Genomic DNA, 20,411 nt, shown 5'->3' on the forward strand with positions numbered 1-20,411 from the left:
TAACACTAAGTGCTGCTGGATTATTTTTTTTTCATATTAGTTTCTCGTTGACTATGAGGCTGGGAGAGCCTGACTAAGGCAGAGTGGTAGCTGAGAAGATAGTTTACAGTGAGTGATGGCTTTTTAGAGCTTGACTGACAACAGTATGTTGAAAGGTGTTTGGCATATTCTTGTGTGATAGCTGTAATCATGTTGGTCAAGAGAAGATCCTAATATTTCTCATTGGCATTCAGAAGCCCCAAGAATTAAAGGTCCCTTTCAAATCAGATGGTTCACATTTCTGTCTGTCAGACGCTGTCAAAGAATTCATTTCCACTGCACAGCTTTGAGTCTATCTTTGCCTGGAGAAAGCACTTTGAACTCACTTTATCTCATCTGCAAAGGAAGATGACAGCTCTTTGCTATAGAAAATATATGTCTGATAACTATATTATCTCCTAAAACACTCTTTTCAGCCCCAGACAGCCAAGTGTTCACCACAGAGGCGGGGCATCCTCATTACTCTCCCTGTCTCTTGAGGGTTAACGTTGTACTTTATGACACTTGCCCAAAGACTGAGGCATAAGATGTGGGAAAATGGTGGCAAATAGTGTAAGTGGTGGTGGTCAGAGGGAGGGAGGAACTTCTTTGTACACCTCGTGTCTTTTTTTCAAAATACGCCATGTCCTCTTTACACGCTGCAGTCCACTCTGCTTTCCTGGGCTGCCCAGTCCACTCAAGTATGACCAGAAATACTCCTCCCTTCATCTCCGCCTGTCACAATGGCGATTATATGGACTGCTCGTAACCTCCCAACTCATTTTTTATTCTTTGTCAGATCGGAGGACCGGCTGGGTCCATGTAGCCCAGCACCACCTCACTCCTCAAAGCAGTGTCCTGCCACTGCTGACTACAACATGACTTCACACAAGCTGTATCCAATCTATTTCTACGGTGCATTGTCACCAGTTAAAATTGGTCTTGTTCCTCAGTTCCCTCCGTTTTCAAGCTGAAAAGAGAGAGGAACAGATAAGCCCCAGTTTAATTTGTTCTGGCAATTATTGGAAATCTCCCACAGAGAGAGAAGCCCTTGCCTATCAGTGCAGAATGATATACAGCCATACGGGCCCAGACAAAAGGAGACCCCGCTTTTCTGCAAGTCTATTCAGGCATGTATAGCCATATTGGCTGAGGTACCAGCCCATTCGAATCTTAATGGGGAAAAAAGAGAGACGAGAACCTTTTTTTTTTTTTTTTAAAAAAAAAAAAAAAAAAAAAAAAGGAAAGGAAATGAAAAAAGAAACAAGAAAAAAAGAGAGAGAGAGAGAGAGAGAGAGAAAAAAAAAAGAAAGTAAAAGAATAAAAACTATCAAGTGACAACCAGCATTGAAGGCTTGAAAACAAACTGTGAACTGGCAAAGAAAGGGGGAGGAAACTCATTTGACTATCTAGTCGGATAAATAACTATACTGCTGCTGTATGTGTTTTAGAAGTATCAGAATAATTCTGTTATTACAGATAAAGGTTACCATAAGATTGATTTGAAAATGTGAATGGAAGATAAGTGCGTTTTGGAGCTGGGGTACAAGCTAAGCTTTTTTTTTTCTCTTTCTCTCCCTCTCTTCCTCTCTCTCTATTTTTGCAAATCAGGATTCAGCATTAATTCAACCCAAATGAAACTATTAGGATAAAACACCTCTGAGAAGCATTTTAAAATATAATTTCCTGCAAAATGAGTGTGTAAGTTTATTAAAAAAAAAAAAAAAAAGAAAAAAAAAAAAAGTGCTAGTCAAAAGGTGAAAGAAATATATTACATGATTATGGAGGAAGAAAGAGGTTATTTAAGAAATAGCTGAAATGGCAGTTCTTTTAAAATTGTCATGTGGATGCTTTTAAAATGCAATGACAATGGCAGCTTTTCTTTAAGGCTTTTTCCTTACACTCTGCTCCTGAGCAGAGGGGAAAAGTGTTTGTGGAGCAGATCACTTTAAATTCCAGGTAGATTTTTTCCCTGCCTCTGGATTAATTTTCTCAATTTATCTCTTTAACAATACTTAGTAATAATTCATATGGCCAGCTGACCTGTCTACATGGAAAACAACTGACAGAAATAAATGTCATAGTTCAGTCATTGACATCCCAGAAATGGGTTCTCATTACTTTAATAATGTGTTACAGAAGAAGAGCTGTAATGCAAGCTCAGAAAATAACAAGAGGCACCCCTCCCCTCCCTTGTTTTTAAAGGAATTGTTGGGACTGATCCAAAGCTCATTGCATTGATTGAAAATGCTTTTGCTAGCACTGCTGGATTTGGAGCTGATGCATTGTTTATGGGGATTATAACCTCTGCTGTTGTTGTCTGCAACAAACATTTAATAATGTAAAACATTAATGAAAATCTGCTTTCTTTTCATTAATGATGATTTCTGTGAGGAATGATTAGAGAATTTCTGACTGACCAATGCTCCAGTTAAACAAGTTAAAAAGCAAAGTTTTAAAACAAAAACATGCCTCCAGATAGTGAGAAGATGCATGTATAATTCTAGGGAAATTCGTTCTTATTGCAATTAGTGGCCATTGTGTCTGAGCATTAATAGCCTGGGGCAAACATAATAAACCAGTTCCTAACTGTTGGTAATGACAGATTTCTCAGGGATTATTACTTAATTAACAATAATTTGAAAGGGTGGTTCAGCTAAGACGAAGCACTCATTTATATGGCATATCTAAAAAATATCAGATCAAAAGAACATGTAGCATGCTAACATTTCTCTTGGTCCTTTCATTTCATTTGTGCATGTCTGCCTCCCTACGTAAAATCTTTTTGCATCTGAGCTGCTTTCTTTGTGGGTTCACATAACGGTAATTGGTTCCCCCTCCAATATTTGCACATTGTTTTATCGTCATACCACGTCTTCTGGGTCTATGCAGATGATGATTTTAATTGGAAATGCTAACTCGATCAGGAAAATACCTCCCACGCCCACTCTTTCCATCCTCCCCATGCCAGAATGGGGCAACTGTTTCCCCAACACATGCATTATTCATTCCCAGCCACCTCAACATGAAATGTTTGCTATTGTTCCCACCATCCACCCATGTAGCTTATGTTCTCCCGGCATCTTTTCTAGTGAATGGCTTCTGTATACCTCACCTCATGGATTACTGGCCTCATTCACATATTAGTGCATCAGCTGAGAAAGAGGCTAGATCTTCAGACAAAGAATATTCTGATTGGTTTGTGGTGATGTCTTTTTTTTTTTTTTTTCTTGAAAGTTGCCACATACTATAATACAAATTAAACTTTTTCTTTAGAGATGACTGTGTTCAAAAGAGGACAGAGCTGCTGAAGTGCCTGTTGTACTGCCCAAGAGCGCACAAGAGAAAAGCAGTGTGTAAACTGAGCGGCAGGAGCACAGAGAAGTGCAAACATAGCGAAAGGTATGTTGTAAAGCTACTATTTCTTTTTCTCTGTGGCAAAAAGTATATTTTCTACATTGCTTCTCATTGAATATGGTGGGTTGCTTGAAAACTGGAAAGATCTATAAAGCATTGTACTTTTGTCTTGGTAAGAAACAAATGATTCTGCTGTGTTCTCTAAGATCTGGACAAGCTGTCTGAAGCAGTTCTTCAGAAATATTAAGTAGCTGTCTGTTGCAGTCATCGGTATCCATATAAAAGGCTCTGGAATAATTCCATTATTTGCTCTTCAAAGTCTGTTCAAGGAGGCTCTAATTTTAAACCCATACATTACTTAAGACTGACAGTGACATGGACAAGTTATTCTTAAACAAGTTGTAAAACTCTTCTAATTGAAAAGTTGATTTGTAAAATAGGCATTAGGCACATACATTTCTATTTGTGCTTTCAGAAAATTCCTGTTCAAAGAGCTAATCCGCATGTCTCGACTGTCTAGTTGGAAACTTGTGTTTGGAAGTAGATTAGAATGGCACTTGTATGGAGCCCTGACTCCTGCGGTGGATCAAGATTGATTACAGTGACACTGAATTTCACTTTTATTTCAGTAGAATTTAAAGATTTCTTTAGTTCACATAACATCAAAGGTGTCCTTCTAAATAAATATCTTGCAGTGCTCTATCTTAAGGCATATCTTATTATGTACGAAATAATCAGGTTGATATGGTATTGCATCCAAAACAGCACATGTTGTTTTGAAATGTGCCTTGTGGGAAAACAAAATGGGGGATATATAGCAATATATTCGTTTGAAAAGAATAGTTACAGTGAATGAAGCTCAGTTACGCCAATTAACAGCATTACACAGACACTACAGCTAATCTTGAAATACTGAATGAATGTTAAACCAGAAATCAAAAGTTTTGTTATCCTTGATGTATTTCTTTCCAAATCACTGTTCACATTTTTTTAGTTTATTCAATTTCTCTTCATAGCAAAATGACTAGTAACTACTCCTACAGAGTCCACCCACTGAAATTAATGGTGTGTGGGGAAGGTCATTAAAGCAAAACTCCTTTGTCTTTTAAGGAAAGCTGCAGAGACAGGTGAAAGCCTCCACAAGCGGAGCAGTGCAGCTCCTGCACATGGGAAAATATTCACTTTCCTCCTCCCTCCTCTAGCACAGGACAAGGAGCAGTGATTATTTTGTGCTGTCTGCTCAGCTGGAGCCAACTCTCTGGCTTCCCAGCCAGATACCTGCCCCACATGGCGCAGTGACCCTGTCACAGTGGGGACCGTGAGACCTCCACAGGCCAGAGCAGGCATGGATGCACAGCCCTCGGGTCAGCTGGTGAAGAAGGCTTTTCTCTGCCTGAATATCAAGTGTACGAGCTCCCCAGGGAGCCCACCTTTTGCCCACAGCAGCAGCAAGAGGGTCCTTCATCTCTCAGAATGGTTGGAGAAGGGGGTCTTCTGGGACCCCGGATAGCACCTCTGCCAGCTGGGGCAGGTGGAATATGTAGGAGGTGATAGAGGTCTTGTAGATAATGCAAAGGACAAGCAGAAAACCTTGTTCCAGCCTTTGACAGTGGTGCTTGAGGCTGTCTCTGAGCAGAAACATGACAGCCTGGCCCACAATATCAACACGTCACACCAACAGCATGCAATGCTCTCCCTGGACGAGTTTTATAAGATAACGCTTCTCTATTTAAATCCTGAAAATACGGCATTTCTCTGTGGCTTCCTGACTCAGTCGCATTCACTGGTTTATTTCTCTACCTTCAATATTTGTCTAGAAATTAGCAGCAACTGACCTTAATCAAATCTGATCATTTCCTCAATGTGTCTCAAGCCCCAGACTTAAAGATGACTTACATTCCCATGCATTGAAGCTGTCCAAGTAGTTATGGATGTGAGTTACATGTGTGTTGGGTTTGCCCTTCCTAGTATTACCGAATGATGCATATTCATAAGCATGTTATATCTTCTAGGGAAAGCAGACACTATGCATTCCATATGTTTCATATTATATTGCATTACATTACTTAATAGTATATTTTATTACATTATATTATACTATTTTATTTTAGGTGAATCAAATATTGATTAAGAAACCCAGTCCCCTTCTATTATGCAAGTTGAGATCATTCTGACATTAAAAAGTAGAAAATTTCATTTAGGCTGTATTTTGCTTATTATCTTCTGATTGGCAGGAAAAGTGTTTCTTGACGAAAAGATATTCTAGTGGCTGGAGATGAGGTGATAGATTTTTGACAGGTAATACTATGAATTTATACTGCATTTCGATCCTAAAGAATGTCACAGTAATATAAATAGTACCTGAATAAAATTTTAGTTTCTTCAGACCTATTTTATGCCTGCAGTTATTCATTCTTGCTAATGAGACAACTAGTAGGCTAATGGACACAAATGATATAATATAGACATTTAACTCTGCCTTTTGAATACAAAAGCTAAATTTGTGCCTACAAAGTATATGGTGAGGTGTTGTAATTCTTTTATGTGCCTCTGTGGAAGTGCAGGTCATATCTTCATGGCTGTGTTCACATGAATATTTGTAGGGGAAGGTACAAATAGGCAAAGCAAGTAAGATTTGTCTTGTACAAAATCTGTACAAAACTAGAGACTAGGTCATAGACTTTGGGGGAAAATTTGGTCCTATGCACAAAGAAACACTTGGCTTGCCATGGAAACAAGGCACATCCAAAATCAAATGCAATAATGCAGGGCGTTGCTGTAAGACTGTATAGGCCAAAAGTGAATCAATGCCAGCTGTAAGTGAATTTAGATAAACAGAAAAGTGAGTTTATAGGACATGAGAAAGAGAACATACCATTACAGTAAGTTCTGATCATTTTTAAAATGCAGAGATAGCTTGGGGCTCTCTGATATCTTAACTGACTAATGGAAGGAGGCCTGTCTTAGTGTACCCCATGATGTTGCACAAGTTATGACGGAGTCACTGGGGCTCAAACTTTGTTTTATTGAAAATCTGTTGTACTTAACAGGAAGGGTTTGTTTATTGTTTTCACTTGGATACTTAGACTGTGAACTTATACTCTGGGGCAGGAATCAATAAGAAAAGTGGGTGTGTAGTCCTTATCTTCTCATATAGGGATTTGGAAGGTAACAGGGAAGATGGTCTCTTACAAAGCTGCAGGGAGTCCAGCCTAGCTAGTACTTTTGTATGTTAACTTGGACTTTATTAGAGTTTCAGTTAACACATACAGAAAAAGAAGCCTCTTCTGAATCAATACAACATCATTTGATGATCATTTTATGAAATAAGGTGACAGCTTAGTGTGGTTAGAGAGATTACAGAGTACTCTACACTACAAAAATGCCTATACAGGGAACAAGGGTACAACCTCCTACTTGAATGGATAATCCCAAAAAAAAAAAAAAAAAAAAAAAAGGCATTCAGGCACACAGGGTTCTGGATCTGATTTACCTGTCATGAAATTAGTGCTGTTATAGAAGTGGAGACCTGTGGGAGCAATCAGAGTGCAGATGGGGTGAAGGCACTGTTGCCAGTCAGCCCCACAGTAAAGCAATCACAGCCAAGCACCTTCTGGTTATCTCACCTTCTGGAAAGACCAATTACTTATGATCATCAAATAAAGCATGAGGTATTTTTCTTCATATTTTTTCTAATTATCATGAGAAGCACTGATCATCCCAGGGTTCATTTGTTATCTTCACTTAAAAGTATTATCCACGCCTCTACAACCTAGTAAAAGCAACTGGTTTGAGTACTTACCTAGTAAAGGCTATTCACAGCACATGTGGATTCAGGCTAAGAGAGGAGGAAGGGAAAGGGTGGTAAAGGAAGATTAGAGCACTTAAAAGTATTTTGTGTGTGTGTTTTTCTTTTTTTTTTTTTTTTCTTTTCGTGTGTGTTTTCTTTTTACACCGTAAGATGTGATTTTATAAGTTTTAGGGTCATAGAAATGTAGGACTTTTCTAAATTCCTCCTGTCTTTTGCTTCTGATACAGGATCAAAAGTCACCAAAACAACTTCCAATAGCCTACTCTCTAACCTTTTCTTAAAAGCTACAAAAGTGCAGATTTCACGGTTTCTATCAGCCATCTCTTCCAATACTTTACCCACCTTATACTAAAGGTTTGATTTGCTTCTAACCTAAATTCCTCTTGCTTCAAAGTAGGTTTACTGCACCTTCCACTGTTCCTGGAAGCTAAGAAAAAAAAGTAGATCACCATTCTTCTTATTACACTTGTTAACATATATTAGACTTTTTTAAAGTCTGCTTTTATGCTATCTCCCAAATCTTCCTTTTCTGGACTCAGCAAATACATTTTTATAACCTATTCACAAGTCATATTTTTCTAAACTACTGTTCCAATTTCTTGCTTTCTCCCTGGGAGCAGCTTGGGAGTCTGGGCACATCTTTAATCTGTGATATGCTGACTTTCTATGCTGTGGATGCCAGTATAAGTGCTTCACAAATGAAACATACAACACACATGACATTCTGTTGTTAGAAAACAGAATGGCATTTTCCTTCTCTACCACAACTCACACATCAAGGTACTGGTTCTTATTCAGTTTTTGGTCAGCTTCTTTCCTGCAATGCTGATTCCTAGGCCATTATTCATCTCCATATGCCTGGGCATTTGATTTTGCCATTCTAAGGCTTGCATTTTCTACTTGTTCTTATTGAATTTTCTCATATTGATTTCCTACCTTTTCTACAATTTGTCAAGATCATTTTGAATTCTAACCCCATCTTCCCAAGTGCTTACAACATCTCCCAACCTGATGTCATCCTCATATTTTATACTGCATCATCCAAGCTGTTAACATAAATATTGAATAGTAGTGGACATGAAGCAAAATCATCATAGAATGGTTTGGGTTGGAAAGGACCTTAAAGATCATCCAGTTCCACGCCCCCTGCCATGGGCAGGGACACCTCCCACTAGATCAGATTGCCCAAAGGTCCATCCAGCCTGGCCTTGAATACTCCCAGGGATGGGGCATCCACAGCTTCTCTAGGCAACCTGTTCCAGTGCATCACCATCCTCTAAATGAAGGATTTCTTCCTTATTCCTTCTTCTTAGTCTAAATCTACCCTGCTCAAAATCCTGGAGGGCCACTTGGTGTTGACTCCCAGTAGCTGGGAAATTGAGTTTCTGCTAGCTGCTCTTTGAGTTATTTTCCAGTCTGCCTTACTCTTATTTCACCTTGGCCATATTCCTCTGTCTTGCCTTTGACAACGAGTTGTGGAGCTGTGTAAAATATCTTAGGAAAATCAAGATGTGTTGCATTTTCTTCATCTTGCATCTGTTAGGCTAGTTATCTTACCAAAGAGAGGGAGATCAGGCTGTTTTGTTGTCAACTTGTTCTTTGCAAAGTCAAGCTATCCATTCCTTAGTGCCTTATTATCCTCTATATACAGAAAAACTGTTTGTTTGTTCCAGTAAATTTCCAAGTACTGCAGTTAGGCTGAAGGCCCTATAATTCACTGGATTGCTTCCCCCTACTCCCATCCCTCTCACCCCCCTTTAAATGTAGGTATAATGACTTTTCTCTGCCAGTCCTCTAGGAACCTGCTCATCTTCTATAAGCTCGTGAAGATAATCACAAAGGTTTTAGCTATTGCTGGTTTCTGAAGTACCTGAGGGTAAATTCCACACGGATTGAATGATCTGGCAAGAGATTTCAAAAATGTAGGTTATGCAGCCTGAGAGAAAGCAGAACATAATACCTAGGTATCCCATCATTTTTCACTGGGCACTAGATCAGGCTTTTGGCTGAGATCGAACTATGTTGATGGAGTAAAAATAGATCCATCCCTTTTCTTTTTGCGTCCCCCAAATTTAAAAAGAAAAGATGGAGTAAGATACTAGAAAATTTGGAAGAAATTGAAGGAGATATTTACTGCTATTTTTTTTTAAAGAGACCAAATAATTCTTCAGTCAAAAGGAAGAAAATAAAACTCATGCTTCAGTGCTTAAACCAATCACAAGGGTCAGTAAGGAATTTTCACCTTTTCCAGCACCTCACAGCAGTAGAGCCTTTTTTCATTATTATTAACTAAAGATGATGTATCATGCAGTATCATAATATTGACCTCTTATAAGCACTGGTGCTTATTCCCATTGCTCTTTATTCTCCACTTCTCCTTTTTCCCCTCTCTGAAATTTCAAATACAAAATATTTAATTAATTAGATTTCTCCCACAAGCAGAATGAAACAACATGATACCGAGACTGTATGTTTCTGCTTCACTTGCAAGCAAAGTTTCTTTGAGCAACCATCTTTCAGGCAAATCATTTAAATTTGCATGCACTTGTCTTTCAAGTCTCAAACATGTTCCCAGCAATCCATAACTCAAATTTAAGAAAAATACCACTTTTTCACCTTTCCTTATACCTTCTCTTGTTAGGGTTTCACTTGTGTCAGACTAGAAGCCCACCCCATTTCCACTTGAGAAGTACCATCTGTCCAGCTTCTTGGTATAATCCTTTGTTTCTATTAATTGCAGCTATTATGATGCCACATTTCTTTTTTCAGACTTTCCTTCATGTGTGAAGGAAAGCATACATTTAAAGCATACCAAGAGGGACCTTAGCTACTTAGTAGTATCACTTATTGGCAATTTCCAAGGGCAAAAATCTCAACATTAGGAGCAAAAATCTGGTTTGGCACAGTAATCCTGACGTCTCAAAAAGATATAGTGTAGTACTTCATAAAAATGCAGATCCACAAGTAAGAAAGAATAGAAATAACTAAATAAATAAATAATCTTTTTAGCTGCAATGCATGCACAGATGGACTAATAGCAAAGCTGCAATCTCATTTGAGTTCTTCTGCAATGTATTTTAATTTGCTTTCCTTTAAGCCCTCCTACATTTTCTGCATTTCCTTGCTCTCTTTTGATTATATATATGCAATACTTTGAATTCTTGAGAATTAAGAAAGAATCATTAAACTATTTGAGGGATTACATGAAGCGACTACCCACAATGGGAGAAATGGGCCTTGATATCCCATACAGTTGCTGTCAGTAGGGTCCTCTCATGTTTATATGCTATGGTCACAGTCATCAGTTCAGGGAACGTGTCCCAACAGTGGATTATGAAGAAGACAGAAAATAGATAATGGAATCATCTTAAGGTGTATTATTAGTGCACGTCACATTTGCAAAAAGCCAGTTAGATAATACCTCTCATACACTTCCTGTGGAGACTGCAACAGTTAACTTTGAAGACCAAAATCTAGAAGTTGACATGCAAAATATCTGAGGTTGTTTTTCAGGCTTTATGAACCTTATTCTTGCTGTATTAGAACAGTTCTGGGACAAATGAGGTCAGCACATCTTTATTCCTTTTATTCTTTCCACTTAAAAGTGTCCTGTGAAGGCCACTCATACTCTGTATTTCTAGAAACACTTTGAAGCTGGGTGATAAGAACAAGGCAGCACCCTAACAGTTCAGATAGAGAAAGGTTGTAAGACTTCTGTTTCTTTTGCTGTTTTCATTTCACAGGCAGCAGCTTGAAGTAGGCTTGGAAATGTTCATCCTGTTGGCTAGTAGCATGTCTTCATGTTCAGATAGGGAAGACTGTGAAGTCAAGGCAAGGTACAGATGCCAGTTTTGGACAGCCAAATCAATGTCAGACTCAAGGAATATGAAATAGAGGAAAGATTTTCACCTCTTATAGCACCTGCAGCTATTCCTAAGCTAATATATGTCCCTTTCTCTATGAATACAGGGACAATTTTAAGCCCTCTACCCCACCACACCAAAAAAAAAAAAAAAGCCACATTATATGCCAGTCCTTGCATACACATATCTTGATTATCTTGATGGATGGCTAAATACTGTTTGCTGGCTTAAAAAAAAAGAAAAACAACGAAAATTCCCTGTTCAATTCTTTGCCTTCAGCAGCTGCTTTTGGATGTAGGATGTTTGGGGACCATTTTTAATATGTCAAAATACTTTATGAAATGTCACGCTAACTAGGAATACAATCATAATGAAACTAGGAAGTTGTCTTCACCTATGACAGCGCGTAGGCCCTGACCCATCATTACTTTCAATCATCATGCATGAGAAAAAGTGTTACCTGAAAGACCTCTATCTGTTCCAGCCAGAGAGCTGCTTCTCTTATCTGTCTCCAGATATGAGATAACACTTCTTCCATCTTCGGTACTTAGGGGTATCAGTGAGCCTTATCATCCACCCAGCAGCTGTGGGATAAGAAAGAGTCCGGTTTTCATTGCTATGTGGAAATCTGTCATATTCTGCAGACTAGCATACACAAAGTACAATGTTTAGTAGCTAAAGGACATGGCCTGCTTACTAGACACCATGCAGCACAGGCAGGGACATTTCACGTTCAAAATGTGTTCCAGGTGTATGGCAGCAATGGGTTTTATCCTGTTGCAGGGGAATGAGAGAGATCAGGCTAGGCATCTGCTCAGGAACTGGAAGAGAGGAGGGACATAGGCAGAAGGAAGCATGAAAATAAAATAAAGAAGGAAGGAACTAGTTTTTTTGTTGTTTTTGTTTGTTTTTCTCCAAGAGGATTGTCACAGTTTTGACTAGGTCCTGTTCTGGCCATAAGTACACCGCTGGCTAGGACACCAGGGCTATATTCCTGCTGGCCTCTCAGAGCTCAGGAGGGCACTGCAGCATTTACAGGGGAGGGCAGACTCACCCAGCACTACGATCTTATCTTTTCACAGCCTTCACAGAAACCCTGGCTCTCTAACAGGCACAAGCTCTTCACACCACACCTAACCCATCCTTCCTCTTCTTCCTTTTTGATAGCATTTTGATAGAAATTCCACCATCCCTATCCAGCCCTCTCCGTGCCACTCCGTGGCAGGAAACAACAGATTTTACTTATATTGCTTGGAAGCCTTGGGACAGGTCTGAGCAAAGGCTTCTGGTACAGCTGCACAGCACGCAAGAAAGGTCACATTTTGAGGGAGAGGAGGAGGTTTATATATTTTTAAATGTTACCTGTTTGAGAGGAATGCCACAGTTTATGTGACCATCAAGTAACAACTGTATACATTTTTTTCTTAACATGATAGCAAAAGTAGTCAGAAGTCTGCGAAAACTAAAGACTTTTCCCTTCAAAATGATAGTTTAATTAGTACAATTTTTATATATTTTTGTATGTCCTTGATTGGACAGGGGTTATCTTATCTGGCATTTGTTTGGATTTCCCAATGTATTTGTGATGCCTCATTAGCTCCTACTGAGGCAGACTTCAGCAGAGTCAGTTAGACCAGCGTGGAGTTTTTGAAACCTCCTCTTCCTTCTGTCCTGCTTTATTTTATGTAGCATTTACAGTACCTCCCACTGAGTAGAAGCTGGGGATCAGCTCTTCACCTGACTTAAGTTATCAGCATCGTTTTATTTGAAAATGTTTACTTTGTGATTGTGTGCATGTTTCATTCTTTTTGATCTTTTTATGAGCCTGTAATGATAGGGCTGGGATTTATAAGATGGGACTCCCTCTGTCACTCGGTGGGAATTTTTGCTCTGCATGCACTCTGTGGCTTTGAAGGACTTCAGATCTTGAGTAAAATGAGTTCACTGATGTGTCCCAGGAGAGACTGTTGACTGGTCTGTGGATGTAATTTTATGACAATGGATTGTATTGTGAGTTAAAGTTTATGCACCATATGGTATGTTGTCAAGTTTCATTGTATTTATGAAGATCTCAGTAAAATGAAGTAAAAATAAAAATACATGTTCAGGCCTAGTCTATTTTCAGTAACAAACTCCTCTAGATTTTTATTTTTAATTTGAATTTGCCCAGTAAATATGACAGGTAATAATAACAGCAGGACTGGTCTGGGCCAGAGATAAAACATATGCAGTTCTGAAAGTAGTACAAATTTGTTTAGGACTGTAATCAGCCTGTTTAGAGGTACCTAACTCAGGTACTGAAAGCATTAGGATCTCTCAAATGAGACCAGGATTACATAAATTGCCCACGAGATTTTAGATCCTGGCTGTGTGGAGGAGAGTGGTCCTGGAGGCTGCTGTTAGGCACCTTTTACAGGTGGTCTGCCTAGTGCCGAACACAGCCTACACCTTCTTAATGACTGGCACTCCTGTGGGGTTGTTGCAAAGGCATCTTACAACAAAGCTGTGAGCAAGTAAGGGTACAGGAAACCTAAGAAGTAATCTGTGAAAACATAAAAGAATAATTCATTCAATGAGGGGAAAAAAAATACACAATACTTACACCCCCACCTTGGGTTCAAAATATCACAAGAAATTCAAGGAACTAAGCAAATAGCACACTTGGAGATTCTTTTCATTCAACTTCAGTTCCTCCCTACTGGGTTCATTACCAAGTAGTTTGGTTTCTTTTGACAAAATGGGGGGGGGGGGGGAGGGGGTGGAGGGCTCTTTTAAAGGTGTCATTAAGCACAGAAATCATTTTCTTAGTTCAAAACATAATCTTAGTTCAGGGTATGTGCTGCTAAGAAGCATTTATATATACATATAAAATATCACACGCATTTATGTATTTATGTACAGAGAAAATTTATCACACATATCTGTGTATTTATGTACAGAGAAAGTTGGGGGCTGAATTTGAAAATGATTGCCTCTTTCTTCCCCACTTTTTTCAGTGTAATATGTCTCCTGTAAGTGAATTGCCTCTGCTCAGGCAATGTACCCACATAAGATCCAGTAAACTCTGTAGTATTCTACATGAGTGCTGGGTCCACACAACAAAATCCATTGGAAGGACCAAGGACAAAAGATGCAAGCATGTAATTAATTTTATGAATGCAAATAATCCACTGACTTTCTGGGAGACCACTTGCTCAAAATGACAAATGCACTAAGCATGTGTATAAGCCTTTTCAAGTTTCAGCTTTTTGACTATAAAATCCTTGGCATTTATGTAAATATGTATTGAGCACAATACATTTCAATCCCAGTGGAACTCTCTGCATGGTCATCCAAACTATTAATATTTTTATCCTTTCTTTGGGAGTGCTGTTCCCTTCAGAATTAACATGATAAATGGGTCACATGCAAGAAATGCTAGAAGTCAGTTCTGGCAGATATTTCTTTTTCCTTTTCATCTTTGACCAGAATTAGATATTAAATTAAGAATAGTTTAATTACTGTACAAATATGGAGGGGAGGGGGGCTGGGTGAGTCTTTAAAAATGGAGCATGAACTAGAGCTCACACTTGGAATATGCCTATTTTATTTGCACAGAATGTGCTGAAAGAGAAATTTGTATTTGCAACAGTGGAAAGTGCATTATTGTGACTCTTTTGTGCAGAACAATTAGATGCTTCCTTTGTGTTGTGTATAGGCCACCAGTTGCACAGGGTTCAATTAGATCTTCACGGGTCTTTATGAAGCCAAAAGCCATATTTGTTACTGTTGAGTGGCAAGAAAAAAAGATTTTCAGCAACATCTGCAAGGCAAGAGCAGGAAAAAAAGTAGCCTAAACAACTGAGCTAGTAATCAAATATTCATCACAAAAGCAGGGCCAAGAAAGGTGTTCCCTTTGGGTCAGGGATCTAAACTGCACAGATGCAGCTAAGCTTATTTTAATGGGGTACTCAGCTGTGGGTAACAAACCAGGTTCTGAAACACACTTAATCTTGTCTTGAAAAATAAAATAACCCTGTGCAGGCTGTGGCCATGCAATCTTCTTAGGCTTAATATCTTAGTTTTTGTGTGCATGTGTGAACATGCAAAACAAGATTTCCCTCCCTTTACTGCTTTAAAATCTTTTTCTCACCCCCATTCTGAGCCATGAAACATGAGTTTCTATAATGTATTTCATATAAGAAAGAGTCATATGACAGCATCAATTCCATCTTTGCAGATATCCACAGATATCCTTCAGAGCATGTTTTGAAGGGCTCCAAGAAACAACTTGAATTAAGAGAATGTTAGAGGTCTCACTCAATCATGCCAACAAGTGCCTTGCTGTATGACCAGTCCTCCTGATCCCCCTGTAAAGAACTACCCAGCCTGAGGCAGCACAGACTCTGCCTCAATGCTTGTGTCATCCATCTGTGGCAAAAAGCTCCAAGGTCTACTTGGGGGCTAGAGACCCCACCAAGTTAGCACACTCAAAGCATATGGCCATCATCCTCACCAACTGCTGTATCTACAGTCCAAATGACTCCATCCTCATCCATCACACTCAGCTGATGAAGCAGCCATCATCTACACAAGTACTCTGAAGGACCCAGTCTTCCATGACCTTATCTGTACCTCAGCTATCTCTTGTACTAACACACAGTTCAATCCCTGCCTGTACATCAGCGCCTTTTATGCTGATGAGAAATACCTTGTTAGAGAAATAGTACCCCTTGCAGATCCAGGGGCCAACAATAGGTAAAGCTGAGGAAAAGGAGCCCCAAGGAGATCAAGAGCACCACAGGCCAGAAGTTTACAAAAGTCATTTTCATTCTTTTAATATGAACTGAAAACCTGAGATAGGAAAAAAAAAAAAAAAAAAAAAGCTAATTCTCTTTCAATTTCAGAGGTAGAGGAACTATTTGTGATTAAACACTGTTATTAATAGTAGTAATTTGCCTTTAGGCAAGAAGGAAAATGTGACAAGTTTGAGCGTGCTTGTTCAAGTTTTGGAAAGGAATGAGACAACCAGAAACTCTGGTACTAGCACACCAAATAAACAAACAATCTGAGGCACTTCATCTCTGGTGTGATCTCCCCTGGCTATAAAAATATATGACCATGTCATTGTGGGCTGCCATTAAATGGGAAAGGAACATCCCTCTACAAGATTTTTTATTGCATAATGGCAAGTTTTCTAATAGTCACCCTCCTTTAAGTAGGATTGCACTGGGAATAGGAAGTTCTGTGATTTTTTTTTATCCATATCTCAATACTACCTTGACTATTGACTCTTGTTGGCTGAATTTAATTGCAGGAGACAACTGGCACCTTTAGTTCTGAATTCATGGCTTGGACATTCACCTATAAACATGATTCTCATTGCCAATTCTCATTGAATTGGTTCATCATGTAGTGTCACTTCTTCGGTCATACAGACAAAAATGTAACTAACATACAGGAGATGGAACTTCTTAAAGTAAAAACTCCATGTGGGACCTTGGACCCTGCCGGCCTCTGCTCTCCCTTCGTTACACGGTGGAGGCAGTGATTGGTTCCCTCAGATTGTGGACAGCAGTTGTGGGAGGCTTCTCCCCACCTTTATTCACCAGTAAAACACTATCAGTCATGTCTTTGCAGAGAAAAACTTGCTGTTGACAACATGCTAAGAGCAAGGTGTATGTACCTATGATGTGATATGGACTTCAGCCTCCTTTCCCCAAGTGTAACTGTATTTTGGCTATTGGGAGCTAAGGATTATGTAGCCCTTATCTACATTTTGTAGCCCATATTTACATATTACATAATTGGCAGTTCTGTAAATTGCTGTGCTTAAAAGAGATCTACCATGTTCTGTGGTTGTGGTCATAGTTTGTCCTTCCTTTCTTGTACCTAACCTTAAGTTTTAAACTTTTCAAGGTAAGAGCATGCTAGTTCTGTTTTTTTTTATGCTTCACTACCAGCAGCACTGTGTAGTCATATTCCTTCTAGGCTTCATACCTGGAAACATTGTTGTGTACAGAAATCAGCCTAAGATAGTTATTTTGGGTTTACTTCCCTTGTGGACATTTACTCCAGACTTAAGCTGCCTTTTTCAGACTTCAGTGAACTTCTGAATTAAATTCTGAATTGCTGTTTCCGTAGATTTCTAAGGGTCCCAGGCCTCCAGTTACATCAACTCGGATGCCGGGGAATTTTCTAACGCTCTCTTCTTCTCTGTTGAGAGCATTGTACTGTCTCAGTCTTCACTTCAAAATATTATTGTGCAAATGTTTAAAATACTTCTTAAGATTCTGAAATCTTTCACGAATTTCAATTAGGAATATTTGACAGATGTCTCCTACTGCTTTTTATTTCCACAGGATAAAACAATTAATTAAGCCTAAAGACTTAACTATAGAATGGCAGTAAAATGAAATTATACTACTCGCTTAAGCCTCAGAGCCCAATATGCCTTTCCTAATGAGTCCATTTGTCTCGAAGAGAATTGAGAGCCGAGCAAAAACACTGGGCCCACAGAGGATGTATGGAGTGTTTTGGCAGAGTAGCTTGAGTGCAGCATCACATCGTTAAACCCAGGAAAATGGTGAAGGAAAGGGTTGCTCCAATCCATAGCCTGGAGTGAGGTCACCAACTAATCTGACTTCATGACAACAAAAGATCCTAGACTGATGAGAAAGTGTCCTCTGATAGAGGTCAGCATTCCTCAGCCTAAACAGGTCTTTCAGGCTTGTGGAGGAAAAATGTGTTAGCTTGACTTGGTTGGACATATCACATAATAGCATGTGACCGTCAGCACTCTGAAACCTTTTGTGGGTTATAAAATGATTAACTGACCATTCAAATTCCAGAAATGTTGCATTTGTAGCAGCAATCAGCTCCTCAGAGAGGAGGCAGCAGAGTGTGAAAACTGAATTCAAGAAACAGGGAAGGTTTAAAGAATAATTAAAAACAGAAATAACTTGCAGCTACTAGAAATGAAATTCAAGGTTTGCAATGTAGCAATATGTGTATTTAAGTAGACGTGTTGGCATGCACGTGTGTGTAATGACAATGACCTAGTTTCTAAACAGAAAGAAAAAGCCAGTTGCCAAAAAGTGTTCACCAGCTATTATAAATTTCCAGAGTGAACAGTTTTTAAATATTCTCTAATGACTTCTGGTCATAAATATTTCTAAAGAGTACGCACTTAACTCATGCCAATCAATACTATAAAGCAACACTACAGCTAAGTTAGCAAAGTAGAGCACTCTTACTTATTGACTAAGCCCTGGTGATTCTTGTATCTGAGGTTCCAGTTCTGCAGCTTATATGGTAATAGTATTCCTAGCTTCAGAATTTGTGCATCCTGTTATTATATTTTTATATTGAAGATTAAATATTTTATAGCATATTTGCCTATCGAGGAAACTCTTTTTCCTTGGGGGAAAAAAACATCCTCCTATGAATTTCCTTTAACTTTACAGGAGGCTGTCATTCCCAGAACCGGGATCTCTCTTGGACATTTCAAAGGACTACAAAAAGGACCTACTTTCTTCTCACGGGACCTAAGATACTGTGCTTTGACTTCTAAGTCAACCCTCGTATATGTGGGCTTCGGGTAGAATGAGAAATGCAAAGAACTTGCTTGGACTTGGGGTCTCCTTGTATTTTTGGGGACTGATGGACCTTACTACAACTGTGCTGTCAGGAAGTGCCAGGCCACTCACTGAAGGGCCAGAAGACAACCTGTCAGACAAGCTGCATCAGCGTATGAAGAGGAGCTGGGTGTGGAACCAGTTCTTCGTTCTGGAGGAGTACACAGGAACTGACCCTCTGTATGTTGGGAAGGTAAGAGCTGCACCAGGAGGATATCTGGCACAGTGTATGCATCTCTGTACCTGCAGACTGTGGCAAAACATGGGAAGTTTCTCTAAGTGCCTTGTCTCTACCTTCTTTCTGGCAGTGAATCCACCCACATTAATTTCACTTCAGCTCCCAAGAGCTTCAGTGTCACCTTCAGTTGTGAAGAATTTTTGTTTAAAGGTGCTGTCAATATATTTGCCTATTTCAAAGAGATCTTCAGTAGCCATCATCAGCTGTAATTGAGGTAGTGTTAGAAAATCTGCAGTGATCGTTCCAGGGACTCTTACAATGTCAAGACAAAGCAAGGTTATATTGACATAGGAGGACAAGGAAAGAAAGGAAGCATTTGTGATCATGCTTCTGTCTGTGATCAAGTCAGCTGGAAGATGAAATTCACAATCAAATGAAAGAGCCAGTATCTCATGAAAACTGACATTTCAGGTTTCGCTTTCTGCAAATCGCTAGGGTCAGAATATCTCCTTGCTAACCACAGCTTGACCCCAGGTTAATTCTGTGGACTACAGAGAAGTTGCTCCAAATATAGAAAGATAGAAGGACAGTTTATTAAATCAGAGCCAAATTTTCAGCTCCCTTACACACTAACAATCCATACATTACTACAGATATTTGCAAAATGGATTGCTAAACTTACCCCATCTACCTGGTAGTACTTTGCATTCACTTTACTGTAGCTCCTTTAGATACAAGCAGATGGAAATCAGGCTTAGTAATGTCTGCCATCACAGTCTACTTCACTATATCCATCCTCCTTATTTTGCTTTCCCAACATTTGTACAGACTATGAACTGTTTAACATATTGACCTGCTATTCAAAGGCTTATTGGCAGCACTAGGTTTGCATCTAGTTAAAATAGAGGTGACAAATGTGGGAAAAGTGGGAGGGAGAGGGTTAGTGTAGTTAAGTGTTTGAACAATACAGTTATGATTTTACATGTCTAGATGATAAACACATACTACAATATAGGTTGATATGACAGATTAAGAACTAAGAAATTACGTCAGAAAACAATTCCTTCAGATTTCATTGCTTATTTTTACATGATCACATATCTTTTTTTTTTTTCCTTCCAAGCTATCAATCTGCAGGGAAAGGAAAAAAAAAAAAAGTATTACAAATCCAGAGGCCAATTTTGGACTTGTATTTTTGGTTTTACACCCACAAAGAGCTAAACTGTGCCCTCAGTCACACCAGTATAAATCAAAATGAATCCACTGGCTTTAAAGGACCTCCTCCTGATTTATTCTTGTGTGACTGACAGCAAGATGTGCTCTCCTTCCTTCCCCTCATAGCAGTTGTATTACTAGTGATTGCCATCAAATGAGACCACATTAGTCTTCATTCATCTCTGTACCTAGCTTTTCTGCTCATGATATCTCTATTGATTAAAGAAATTAATATTTATTTTCATGCAATTCACAGCTTTGGAACAATGGCCAAACATATTATTTCATGTACTCAATTTCATCTGAAAGAAATCCAGACTTACACTGTGAGTTGAATTTTAGCTACAGCAAGT

The 20,411-nt window shown here is 39.0% G+C and overlaps 1 protein-coding gene across 3 annotated transcripts in view; it reads left to right on the top strand.

Annotated features, from left to right (window-relative positions):
* Positions 1 to 20,411, top strand: part of CDH20 (cadherin 20) — a 197,464-nt gene that overhangs the window by 143,143 nt on the left and 33,910 nt on the right. For all 3 annotated transcript variants that reach the window (XM_084509039.1, XM_084509038.1, XM_084509040.1), the window contains exons 2-3: positions 3,295 to 3,420; positions 18,495 to 18,858. In XM_084509039.1, coding sequence (XP_084365165.1) covers positions 18,616 to 18,858 — 243 coding nt within the window. In that variant the 5' untranslated portion in view covers positions 3,295 to 3,420; positions 18,495 to 18,615. The remainder of the gene's footprint in view (positions 1 to 3,294; positions 3,421 to 18,494; positions 18,859 to 20,411) is intronic.

This window comes from Aythya ferina (assembly GCF_964211825.1).
Source record: "Aythya ferina genome assembly, chromosome: 2".
NCBI classification, from domain to species: Eukaryota; Metazoa; Chordata; class Aves; order Anseriformes; family Anatidae; genus Aythya; species Aythya ferina.